The following is a 12,917-nucleotide window of genomic DNA, read 5'->3' as shown; positions in this document are numbered from 1 at the left end:
CAGACCACTAACCCTTGTGAGCTTGTCACTGCAGCAGCAGATTGCTAAAGCCTACTAGCACCTGGCTTACTAATAGCTTTCCATTTGTGTGTCTCTCTCTCATTTTGGACCATCTGAACCATGCTTCCTTCTGTATGATTTATCTCATTCAGAGAGTTTGGAAATGGTGTGTTTCAGTGAAGTTTGCCTTTCAATTCTAAGGACTTGAGAGACGCCTAGTGGAGGCCGCTGTCTGAATCCCAAAATTCAGCGAAGTCTCCTTTTTATCACAGTGTATTACATCCCTTAGTGGTATCGCTCCCAACACTGTTCTTATAGCTGAACACCACATAAGGACTTCAATTGGATTTCATATGTCTGTCTTTTTTACAGAAATGTGAATCACTGTCTAAGATATAAAACTGAAAGTGGTGTAAAGATAATAAGGCAGAACTGGAATTGTGTTGATTTCCCACTATGACAAAAATCTTTTCTAACCTCACAGATCTCAGCAGTAGACAACCTCATCAGGTAGTGGCCAGTACTAACAAGGAACTTAATTCTGTAGAGCCAAGTCTGAACAAAATTAGAAAATACACAAGAAGACTATATATTATTAATATCAAACATCATTATGGTTCATCAGTGCCAAAATCTACAAAATTGGGCAACAATAAACTAAATAAAATTGCAATCACAAACAAAATCCCATTATTTCAGGCAGTTACCTTTTTTCCTCTTGTTTTGCCTATAACACATTTGATTGATTAATGATCATGAGATGCAAAACCACAAGGCACACATGCACTGATGTATCACTGATGCATCAGGCTGAGTAGCTGTTACTCTAATGCATGTGTGTATAAAGTCTGTAATGTAGAAAGCTGTAAATCAGACTACGTCTCTGATGTTTTCTTTTCATCTATCTATTATTGCTTTATATGTAGAGGTTAACTAAGGACGAAAAACATAATCAACCCTGTTTTAAGCCAGTCTGGACTTCAAGAGTAAAATCTGATGTATATGTATATGTGTATTACTTATATCTGAGTGACAGGATTGTGGGCTTCCCACCTTTCTTACAGTTGTAATAGCATGGGGCATGGCATTAGGAGAGCATCCGTTGCTCAGCAAAAGCCAAGGAAGAAGCTTGAGGCAGCTTGGGAGTCAGGGATATTTCCAAAGCTCAGAAGAAAAATGGTAGGCTGCGTTTATGGAGCACACTGAGAGTCTATGAGAGTCACAGGCATGGACAGAACCAGCAATGACACAATGTGGTTTATGTGTTATGGCTCTGGTGGGATAACAAACATGTCTCGTGATTCCTGTGAGGAACTAAGGCATACCTACAAGAAGCCACAGTGGGACTGGAGGCAAGTCAAAGAACTGAGGAAGACCTGGTACAGGAAGCTACGGCAGTGATGTGGAAGAGTTGGACATCTGCAACAAATCAGAGAGACTCGTCTCCTCAGACAAAGCAAGGAAGTGCCTTGAACAGTAATCTTGAGGTCTCCGTGGCTAAGGTCCTATTTCATGATAGATTTCTCCACCATGGGTGTGATGGAGAAATTAGTTTCTGTAAAGAAGTAAACTTACAGTTTACAACATTTCTCCTGACTGTAACAGGGTTTGCAGGTACAATAGAGTGCCACAAATTACTGCAAAGAGCCTGACTTATTGTGGCACTGCTCTGGTTTTACCAACCGAAATGCCAGAAAGAAACTGAATTTAAAAAACCTAGCAGAACATAGCATGCAATGGTATAAGAGTGAAATAATATCTTACAGAAATGTCCTTTTTTCCCCAAATCTAGTATCACTCTGAATTGATTTCAACATCACTTTTAAAATACAGAAAACTCCTCTAGCATCTGAAATCAAAATCACAAACACAGATGAGGAGCTGAAAATGCTTATTTTTATTTGGAAACCTCAAACAGCTGTCAAAATAGAGACACCAAATGATAAAAAGGTGGGATAAGTGCAGCAAAGCAGCAGCATTAACAAGAAAAGAATACCATCTTACCCAGAGAGAGAAGGACAAGAACAGTGAAAAAGCATATACACTTACATCAACATACTTGTTTCCTTTTAGAGGTTTGTCTGTCAAATCAAGATAGTAATAGGAAACCTATTCCAGGAGTAGTTCACAAGAGAAAAAGTGTTCCTTGAGATAAGAACAATCTTTCTGCTCTGTTAGTATATAACACCCTGTGCACTGAGACCAATGTCTTCCCAGGCATGCCAAGCAAACCTGCTTTAAATCACTACCATAAATATATACATATATTTATTTATTACATATACAACTAATATGTAGCTGAAAAAAAAGCCATGTATATGTATATATCTTGGCAGAACAGAACTGGAAAATATATAACAACTAAAGAAAAAAAAAAAAAAACAACGAAGCTCAGTTCTTAATCAGATGCTATAGCATGCCCTCCCGGAATACTGCATCTGACATGGATGTCATTGCCATTTACCATGAGATTATGGTTTAATAAGCACAGGAATGTCTCATTAGAAGAAATCCCTTAAAGTTTCTGGTCTTTCAGCTGCTGGTAATTCTGAGAAGTGATGGAGCAACACTACAAAATCCAGTTTCTTATACAGCATGCTTAAGTTTATACGGGATGTTTAGCAGTTCAAGATATTTTGCTTTGTAGATAATTTGTCGCTGTTTTAAGATGAAGGAAAGAAATTATATATCTATATCCTGACTTTTAAGTATTCTTTCTTGATAGTATTTTGCTTAGGGTATTTTATTTGCTTAGGTGGTCTGGATTCAAACAGAAATAAAGTTGCTCTGAAACTGATAAATGGTAGTGTTCATGAACAATTGTCTGTGATTATCAAAAATTCAGACACAACCTGTAACATCCTTTCTAAGAAAAAACTTTCAGTAAGGGGTTCTGCTATGACTCATGCTCTGACATAATCCAATAAAATTCTCCAAAGAGGCTACTGCCTTATTTTAGAGGGAAACCCAGGCTACAGTGAAATGAAAAAGAATATTAAAAGTCATAAAGTTAAGATGCTACTTCACGTTACCTTAAAATAGGACTTGCAGACATAACTTGAGTCAAGCATGTTCCAAACTGCAGGCAAACCATGATAGATTTTTTTTTATACAGATGTATGATTTCTCCCTCCACTAAATGAAGAAATTAACCTATTGAATCCCATAGTCTTAATCTCCTGATCATTGCCTTAGATTATTGTGATAGACATACTAAACTCAGAGAACTACTCTGAAGGATTCCAGGTTCACCTAGGAGGTTAGAAAAGAGATAATTTTTCTGTGTTGAAGCTGATTATTCTGTGGAAAAGAAGACAGTGCACTTTTTCAAGATGTTCCATAGGACATAATCAACACACTTCCTAGCGTGTCTATTCTCAGTGCATAATCCTTCAAGGATCCAAGCAAGCAAGCTTTCCATCCTCCCAGGCAGGAATTCTGGAGTAAAGTGAAATGACACTGGAGTGGACAACTAAGTATTAGCCTCTCTATGCATCATTGACTTTGCCTATAAATAGGAACTGGCAATTTGTTTACGCCTCTTAGGATAAAGCAATATTAAAAGAAAAAATACTTATCTGTGCACCTCTGTGAAATGTGCCTATAAAGCACGCATAACCGTACCTCCCAACAATCAAGCAAATGCAGGTAAAAATCTGCCTGCTGTGACACGTTTTCATGAATTCTGTCACAAGTCACATGCTTACACACAAGGCAGTCAGAAAGAAAAGGAAAGCTGTGTAAATGTGAGGAAAAAAACTGTAGGGAAAGAAAATGGGGGGGGAAAAGTGAAGAGGGGGAGGATTCTGAGAAAGAGAAACAGAGACATCTGTTTGGCTTCAGATACAAAAGGAGCTTTCTAACATCCTAACACATGGTTTCCTAGCAAATGTAATGTTAGCATAGCTACGTATATTTCCAGACAAGGCATTCAGTCATGGAAATTATGAAAAAGAATAAATAAAAATTGCCTCAAATGCAATAGACTCATGTAAGTAAATTATAATTAATTTTTAAGTCATCCTACATTGAATTATTATTCTGAAAGAAGAGACCTATCAAGGACTCCATTAAATTGACACAGAACTGTGTTAAGGATATTGATTTTAGCTAGAAAAGTACTGGCAAGAGAAGAAGGGAAGGAAAAAGATTTTTTTTTTAAATAATTTTATCTATGGTTTTCAGTCCTACTGTAAATAGGCTGAATACTGGAAGTGAAAACAATTGCTTTAGATTGTTTTACAGTAACAGCTGTGGTTGTTGAAATAGCTACAGATAGTAAGCATCAGATCTTCCTGTGAAAGAATGACCAGTGCTCCACTGACTTTGAATCTATGCTCACTTACGCCAAGTATACACTGCACTGTGTTGGTCACACGGGAAAGCAGATGGGAGGAGAAAGGAGGCAAAATAAATTATTTTTATTTGTATTTAATAAAATTTGGCCTACAGGCTTTATGTGACTCAGTACTGAACATCTGGGATTGATCATAGGACCACAAATTGGAAAGCAGTCATCTGGCTTCTAGAAATAAACACATTCAGTTCCTCTTCCACAACTTTACTTTTTTAATGATAAACTGCAACAGCCATTTTAAGTCTTTTTAATGCTTGTAGCCACAGTATTTTTAACTTTTTAGTAATTTTTTGTATTACTTTTTCACATCGTGGCATCAGACAACTGTTAAATGTCATTTAATCGTGGACAGGCAGTAGTGTTTGGGATTGCCCTCCACACTCACACACACGCAATTAATTCACTACTTTTTTGCTTCAAAATTTTATGAAACAATGGTAGTCTTGCAACTCCGATTTTTGTTAGTTCCATTGCTTACAAGCATCATGGGAGCAGCGCAATATGTGATGCAAGATGCAGCACTGATGAACTACATTGACCGGCGTTTCCTATCTTTAGAGGTATGTGCTAACTGTATCATTCTGTAATACTGCCTAACTGCAAAGAGGTTTCAAAAAGTATGAATGTTCTTCTGTGTGTGTGAACACAGAACAGTTTGTATGCTAAACAGTATCAGGAAGATAAATTTCCAGCTTTTTCAAATAAATAAGTAAAATTGTAGCTAAATCTTTAACTGTAATGATTCCTAACTACCACATCATTTTTTATTGCAGGATATAATTTCAGAATGTTATATTTCTATTCTGTTTTCACTTGTATTTTTTAATGACATCACTGAATTTAGATAAATATGCAAATGTTTATAGTACTGTCACAGTCCATCCTAGGGAACAGTATAACCATATTGTCACCAGTAGAAGTGCTGTCAATTATAACAAGGAGATAGAAAATTATCAGGTATTTTTTCTATGTTCAGATGAACCTACCTGGAAGAGTAGTTTAAGACACATTTGTGTAAACTAGCAGTGTACCTGCACTTTAACTAGGAGTTGAAATAATCCCCTTACAGCTGGGAGGCTGAAATAGGTATTTGCTTTCAATTAATTGTATAAAAATACCGGTACCTGCTTCTTTTTCTGCAGTAAAAAACTACTAGTACTGCAAAATACCTTTTCAGTATTGGCATGCTGTAATCATAGGTAGTTTATCTTAAATCATTAACCTGTCCTTGGCTCCTGACTTGCATTGGTAGATTTTTAGAGAAGCTTTAACTTGCCTGATGTCACATTCCCTTTTTGTACACAGCTCTCACTGGTCTTAACTTCACAACACAGAAAGAACTGAAGGATTAGCCTGGTATTCTGTTCCCATTGTGTAGACTGAGACTTAAATTTTATTAACCACTATAGGAATAACTTCACATGGTAATTTCCATTCATTTGGCACACATTAAAAATGATGCAATTCCACCGGTGTCATTTGGTGCAAGGGGCACCAAACAAAGAACAGGAAAAAGGGTGAGGCAGGTATTGAAGAGAACACTTGAAAACATTTAAAATAAGGATTTTGTAGAAAGTAATTAAACAGCTTCCTGGGGACTTATGGTCACGTATAAACTGGGGGGGGAGGGGGAATGACCCACACAAAAACCACACCTCGCAAAACAAACAAACCACCACCACCAAGTTTACAAGGAACACATGCATACTGCACTAGTCATCCAGTAAACTCAGACATTCCCTAGTCAAACGCCATCTTAAAACAAAAGACCTGAAATCTGTGCATAAATCAGAACACTCAATCTGGCAGTTAGATCTACTATGATTGTGTGTTTGGGCTTAAATATCGGCTCAATTTCCTCATCTTCCCAAAGTGGCAGTTGGGCTTCTATTTTAAGGCCACCTATGATATTTATAGAAGCAGCTGCATTACAACAGAGAAATCACTTTCCTCACTTTTAAAAATTTTGATAATTTGAATCTAGTTTTAAAGAAACATCTGTATTCTTTTTTAAATACAGCCAACAATTTGACAAAAAAAAAAAACCCTTCTCAAACATAGAGATGTCAGTATTTCCATTTTCCATTTTAAATGGATGAAAAATAGCCACACTAGATACTGTGTTGGTCAGAAGAGGTGTCTTTATGTGAAATGTTCCCATTGTAGAGTTCCTGCAGAAAACTTTTTGAGACTGCTTCACCAGTGGTCCTATAGGAGAGTTCTGAAAAGTTTCTGGAAAGCAAGTAATCAGAGACCATGTGCCCATAAGTATCACCAGCTGTTTCCACCAGAGCTCTTTTCTCTCTTTAGGCAGCAAAACGAAGTATCTGATTGTCAGTAACCACACCAAGGAAAAAAAAGTGTCTTTTTGTCCAGAATCGTGAATGCTAGTGCCAGTCTAATATGTCCTTTTCACGTAGATATACAGCAACAGACCATCGGTTTGAAATAGATAGGGGGCAGGGGGACCAGAAAGGAGAAAATAGCACAGTTTTTAAAGTAATCATGAATGAGGTTTTAATCTATACAGAATATACACGTATATCCATGTATTTTCTTCCTGTGTTCTAACTCAAGAAGAGGCTGGAAAAATGCAACCAAGACATACTGGATTACGTGGAAGAATTCCGAGACTTTTCAAAGATGGTACTGTCACGCCTGGCAGGACTGAACAATTATAAGGCTGAGGTTAAAAATGAAGTAGAGAATTTGCTAACAAGAATTGAACGAGCACAAAGGGACATTGACTATTTTGGATCTGTCACAGATTCTAATACATGTATAGAAGTACATGAAGACCTGGTGAAACAGCAGCTATTTGAAGAAGCAGAAGAAAAAAAGAAACTTAAACTCATGCTTAATGCAAGTAAGAACAGTTTACTTTTCGGAACTTTGATGTGAACGAACCAGTCCCCTAGCCAATGCATGCATGCTGATACAGGGATAACAGATTTTCACAAGTTATGTGAATACCACAGATAACTGCATGGGGTTTTGGCTGTGTAAATACTAGACTTAAAAAAAACCACAACGAGCTACAGAAAAGATACGGGAGAGGGATAGAAGAAAGTACAATTCAAACATTTATTTTGCAGATACCCTACTGCATATCAAATTGATTCTTTGGAAGCTGCTTTTTATTATAAAGTAACGTAAAAAGCCTCTGAATGTATGCTTTTGCAAAATCCTAGAAAAAATGCCAGTGCATTTCTGAGTATTGCAGCTATACCAAGGAATTAATGGTGGTCTTTGTTTTTTGGAGTCGGCAGTGGTCAAAACCTCAACTCAAAAGTGAACTCACGAGTTAATAAAAAGACTGAATTCACTTCTACAATTTGCATCTGTTTTACTGTCCTCCTCTGTTACTCCTTCTCTCCCTCTCCCCTCCGTGTACTTTATCAAGAGAGCACACTGGCTTAGCTGCAAGCAAAGCTCAGATCTGATTTGAAAATTATGTGTTAAGGTACCTAGTATGAAGACTATATACACAATCTATACTTTTTTAAAAAAAATTAAGTTTTATATTTTTAAGTATCTTTACCTTAAGAAAGTTGAGTTATAGACGTAAATTACATATTGTAGACATATTTGAAGTAGTCTGTTTCATTTTCATTCAAAAGTAATAAGAAATGAAAAATAAACAATAAGAAATATAAACCACCATTTTTTAAAAGGCCAGGTGAAAGATCTTTAGCATCATCAATTATACAATTCTACTAGCTTCAACAGAATTACACTGGTTTAATTTTACAAATAAGTTTACAATTTGTTCCTTGAACTTTTCCAGCAAAAGAGTATTAAGGCAGATGGTAACAGAAGCAATCACCTATTCTGCTTCTAAGCTGTAATCCTACACCACAATTGATTGTTCTGAATATCAAGATTTCTTTTTTCTGTATATAGATTTTTTGAACATTAGACATTTTTTTGAGAGGCAGAAAAAAATTGGGATTTTTAAATTGACTGTGGCAAGGACACTTTGAAAATTATATCTTTCTGAGAGTTTCAGAGGGGAAAAAATTACTTTCCATTTTCCCTTGTTGGAAATTATTACTTTTAATTTTATTGCAGCAGTTCATAGCAACTTTACTTTTGTCAATACTAGTCAGATGCTTGTCCCATTGAAGTTGATGGCAAAACTAGTCCCTGTGTAGATTTTACAGCACTTAGAAAAAGTAGCAAGATGCTCAACTCTAGCAAATAGCAGCTCTGCTTCTATGCTATCATATATTAACCAGAAGTTACGATTATTTTTGCTGAGTCACTCCAAAACTCTAGAAAAAAAATGTTTTTTTAAGTCCAACTTTGTTACTGGTTTTGGTTCAAGTTCACACAGGCTTGAAAACAACAATCAAGTAGAATCACTGTTTTTACATGCAGTAGTTGATACCTCATCCTGCTTTGGGTAGGAAATGGGAAACTATCTTCTGCACATTTTGGGGTATGATAAGAAACAGTGAGCTTTGAAGGTATCATTGTGGAGAATGTGGAAAAATTTTGGTAAACTTTTTGCTCACTGTGAATGTCTCAGTTTCTCAAGTCTTCCTCCAAGCTGTTATAAAAGCCAAGGAGAGTTAAAAATCTCTCAGGAAAAGAGACACTATTCATAGATATCACATAGTAATCTGATATCCTGCAGAGGAAGATGTTGCTAAGGCTGGCTAGGTATTTTGATTCAACAGTTCTAAGTTTTTAGAATCTATCTAATCAATGAACGTTAGTTTTGGGAAAGCTATTGTGGCTTGCTCAGGGAAGGTGCATCCAGAGTGAGGACTTCCAAGAAAAGAATCCATGCTGTAGCAGCAATATCCTAATGCTTTGGTTAGAGGGTATCACTAGACACAAATTACATAAAGGTTGCTTTCTACAGGCAACTGGAATCTTGCCACTGACTTCAATAGGTTCATATCAGGCCAAATAGGGAGGCTGGTTTTGCTTTCTCCATTTCATCTACTGCCAGAACTTCCTGCCTTAGGGCTTTGTTTGTTCTGTTTACTAAAATGACTGCACTTCACTAAAGGCAATACTTTAAACTTCAAATAGTATCTCTTGTAATTTATGAGTGCCGTGGTAAACAAGCTTGTTAATATGCTTTGCAGTAGAGTCTTTCCTGGAAAGGATGGTATTCGATAAAGATCTTAGCGTCTAAATGCCTGAGTCTTCACAAGCTTGGTGCTTTTTGGTCTTAACATCTGTGCAAAGTGCATACAAAATGTAATGGAGCCAAAATTATAACTCGCTCTCTGCTGGTGCCAATTTTATCGCTATAGTGAGGTAAACAACTACGTGATTCCACCAGCCATGCTTCTAGCGTAAGAATTGATAACACAGACATCATACCAGTTCATTTAAAGACCACCTTAACGTATGGGCATTCCTGATTTTGTGATCCCTATATTTGCTCTAGTTCCTTTGTGCTGCAGGTGTTGCGAAGGGAAATGGGAAGATAAGCCAGTGTTTTGGCTTTCAATTATGATGATCTATTTTTATTTGTCTTCATATTATAAATGCAAAAAAAGAGGCTAACAGAGGATAAAAGAACTCCTAAAAAAAAAATTATACACATGGCATATCAGGAAAATGGATTTTAATATGTATGTCTTCAGTAAGAAATAAATTTGATTATTTTACAGTGTTAATCTAAAACAGAAGTCACTTCCTTGAAGTAAAAATTACAGCCCTGTAAAAGAACTGACAAGAATAATCAGAGAATCACTAACTGTGCTCTTGGCCTCCTCTCAGGTACACAAATAGAATCCCTTTTCGATAACACTGGTCTAATAGAGCAGAAAACAACACACTGTAGCTGAAGATACGCATTTTCCTTAGCAGGAGATGCTAAATATATTGTATTAAAATAGCTTCAATACTACTTACCATAGCCACGCTGCTGACACCTTTACTGATATATTGACCCTGGCCTTATAGTTGGATTAAAAGGAAACTAAGTAATTCAAAGAAAGGAAACTAGAAAATTCACAGTTATTCTAATTTTTTTTTTTTTTGTCTTTGGGTGTTTCCTTGCAGGTTGTGACCACATGCTTGCAGGTATTAAATCCCTAAAGATAGTTAAGAAGACTGGAGATAAGCATGGCTCTTGGATGAAAGATCCTGGCAAAAAGCATACAAAGATTTATTTATTAAACGGTTCTGTAAATAATGTTATTTTGGAATTTGCAAATATCATGACATTCATGGAAAGCAACCATACACTAAAAGCTCGCAGAGTCACCTTGCCATTTCCCTGGGAAGGAACTGGCCACATCATATATCAGGGTTTCCTGTTCTATCACAGATATGGCTCCTTAAATGAGATAATTAAATTCAATATCCAGAAAAGAACTATAACTGACCAAATGCTACTGCCAGGGGCTGGAAGGATTCCTGCCTATCAGCTTTCTCCATCTACAAAAATAGATCTTGCCATTGATGAGCAAGGGCTCTGGGCAATACACGCAGAACCAGAGACTGGAGGAAACATTGTAATTACTAAAATCAACCATATAACCATGGCAGTAGAGCACACTTGGGACACATCATGCAAAAGCAAGGGTGCTGAAGCAGCTTTCATGGCATGCAACACACTCTATGTTGTGTACAACTTTCCTAGTGGAGGCACCTCTCGCATACAATGTGTTTATGATGTTTTGGATGCTGTAAATACTTATGAAATCCCAGTACTGCATTTTCCAAAACGTCAGGGTAGTCATTCCACTATACATTACAATCCTAAAGAAAAGCAACTCTTTGCTTGGGGTGATGGATCCCAGATCATTTACAAGCTTCACACAAAGCAAAAAGTTTAGATCTTCAGCAACTTTTCAAATACGCTTAAAAGCTAACAGTCACATGTCAATATGGTCATTAAAGTGTATTAAAATTACATTATTCCCATTTGTTACAACTTTACAAGCTATTTTACATAAATTCAGGCTTACATACCCCAGTGATCTTAAACTAATGTCCAATTAAGAATATGTAAAGACTCCATTAATATGAATTACATGATGACCAAATACCATACATGTACAATCCCCACACACAGACACAGACACAAATTAGTCTTAAAGACTAAGGTTAATTAAAAAGAATAAGAATTCATCTCTGACATGTTCTTTTCCTACCAAAACTATGTATTCTGCTTCAGTGCCATGGAAATCAAATCAGAAGTCCTTCCTGTCCAATATACGTTACCTGACAACCTTCACTACCCTGAAGCTCACTGTAGGAAGCCTTCTTGTAAGCACTATAAAATCACATGCTCCCAGCAAAATTGCCTATAAAGTTTTAACAGGAGATGTTTATTATATCACAAAGCATAAGAGTATATATCCTCACAAACATGGTTTATTTTTAACGTATATTTCTTGTACATTACACCAAGGCTATTCCTAATCATTGAACATCTAGACTATTTCCATGAAATTTCCATGAAATTTCCACATTTTTGTTATCCATACAGCTGTACAGTCCACTTTTGATGCTGCTAATACATTAGCTACAGCTAAATATTCACTTTTATCTGCTTCCATTTGCCACCTTTCAATTTTTTTTAGTGTATCACTGCTTGTGTGTCAGAAGGAATGTTCCTAGATGATCTGTTCTGTACCATACACTATTTTTAAATGTTTTACACATCACTCTTTAATTGTTTCCTTTCTTATTAGTCCTCTTACAGCATGTAGTTGTGAGGCACTTTCTTAATACTTCAGATCACTTCCATTGCTCATAGAGGAATCTTTCTTATCCTATCCTCTGACTCCAGTAAAATACCTGTACAGAAAAGGTGGCCCTGATGAGCACAATAGTGCAAGTGAGGGCATGCCACTGGTCAGTCCTGGTTTTGTGAGTAACAGATAAACTCTAGGTAAATACAAACACATTTTACACAATAATATTAAAAACAAAACAAAACAAAACAAAACCAAAAAAACCCTAGACTTTTACTTCTGAAATACAGGTACTGGCTGTAGTTTTTGGATTTTAGTGACAGCGGCATTTCTGTTTAATAACAAAAAAAAAAAAAAAAAAGTTCACACACACAAAAAATGGTGCTTGAAAAGCAACACACAGCTGTTTCTACAGAAAGCCCATTTTGTTCTTTACACTGAAAGAGCTGTTGTTCTGTTTAAAAATAGCTTCAACAGAACAGCCAAACATCAGGGAACGATTTTGAAAAGGAGTTCCAGAATACAACTAAGAGAGTATGGACTGCTGAGTTGCAACAGTGCTACTCCGCTTTTAGCAAAAGAAACTGTATTGTTCTAAGCAGTCTTAATGACTATAGCATTACTTCTGTGTTACAGAAGCCATAGGAAGCATAGTTAAAGACATTCCCATGCTGAAAGTAAGGTGCACTGGCACTGATTTCCTGTGTGACCATGGGTCAAAGGCAGATTCAACTATCTGGCCTTTTATTCCTCATCTGTAAAATTGCAAACACAAAAAATACAAAATGGTATTAGCCACCTTTGGAATGCTTTGAGATCTTTTACTGCAAAAGGATCTGTAATTTTCTTTACTTAACAAATAAAGGCTTTTGATGTAAATATGGATTGAG

General features: G+C 36.4%; 1 protein-coding gene across 1 annotated transcript; it reads left to right on the top strand.

Moving 5' to 3' along the window:
* The first annotated feature begins 3,841 nt into the window (after positions 1–3,841).
* Positions 3,842–12,364, top strand: OLFML1 (olfactomedin like 1). Its single transcript, XM_075162782.1, has 3 exons — positions 3,842–4,917; positions 6,935–7,223; positions 10,385–12,364. The coding sequence occupies exons 1-3, from the start codon at positions 4,792–4,794 to the stop codon at positions 11,161–11,163; spliced, it is 1,194 nt and encodes a 397-aa protein (XP_075018883.1). The 5' UTR covers positions 3,842–4,791; the 3' UTR covers positions 11,164–12,364.
* The last annotated feature ends 553 nt before the right edge of the window (positions 12,365–12,917 follow it).

The sequence above is a fragment of the Calonectris borealis genome, chromosome 14 (genome assembly GCF_964195595.1).
Source record: "Calonectris borealis chromosome 14, bCalBor7.hap1.2, whole genome shotgun sequence".
NCBI lineage: Eukaryota > Metazoa > Chordata > Aves > Procellariiformes > Procellariidae > Calonectris > Calonectris borealis.
The sequence above is the reverse complement of the archived record's forward strand: the minus strand, read 5'-3'. Positions and strand labels throughout refer to the sequence as shown.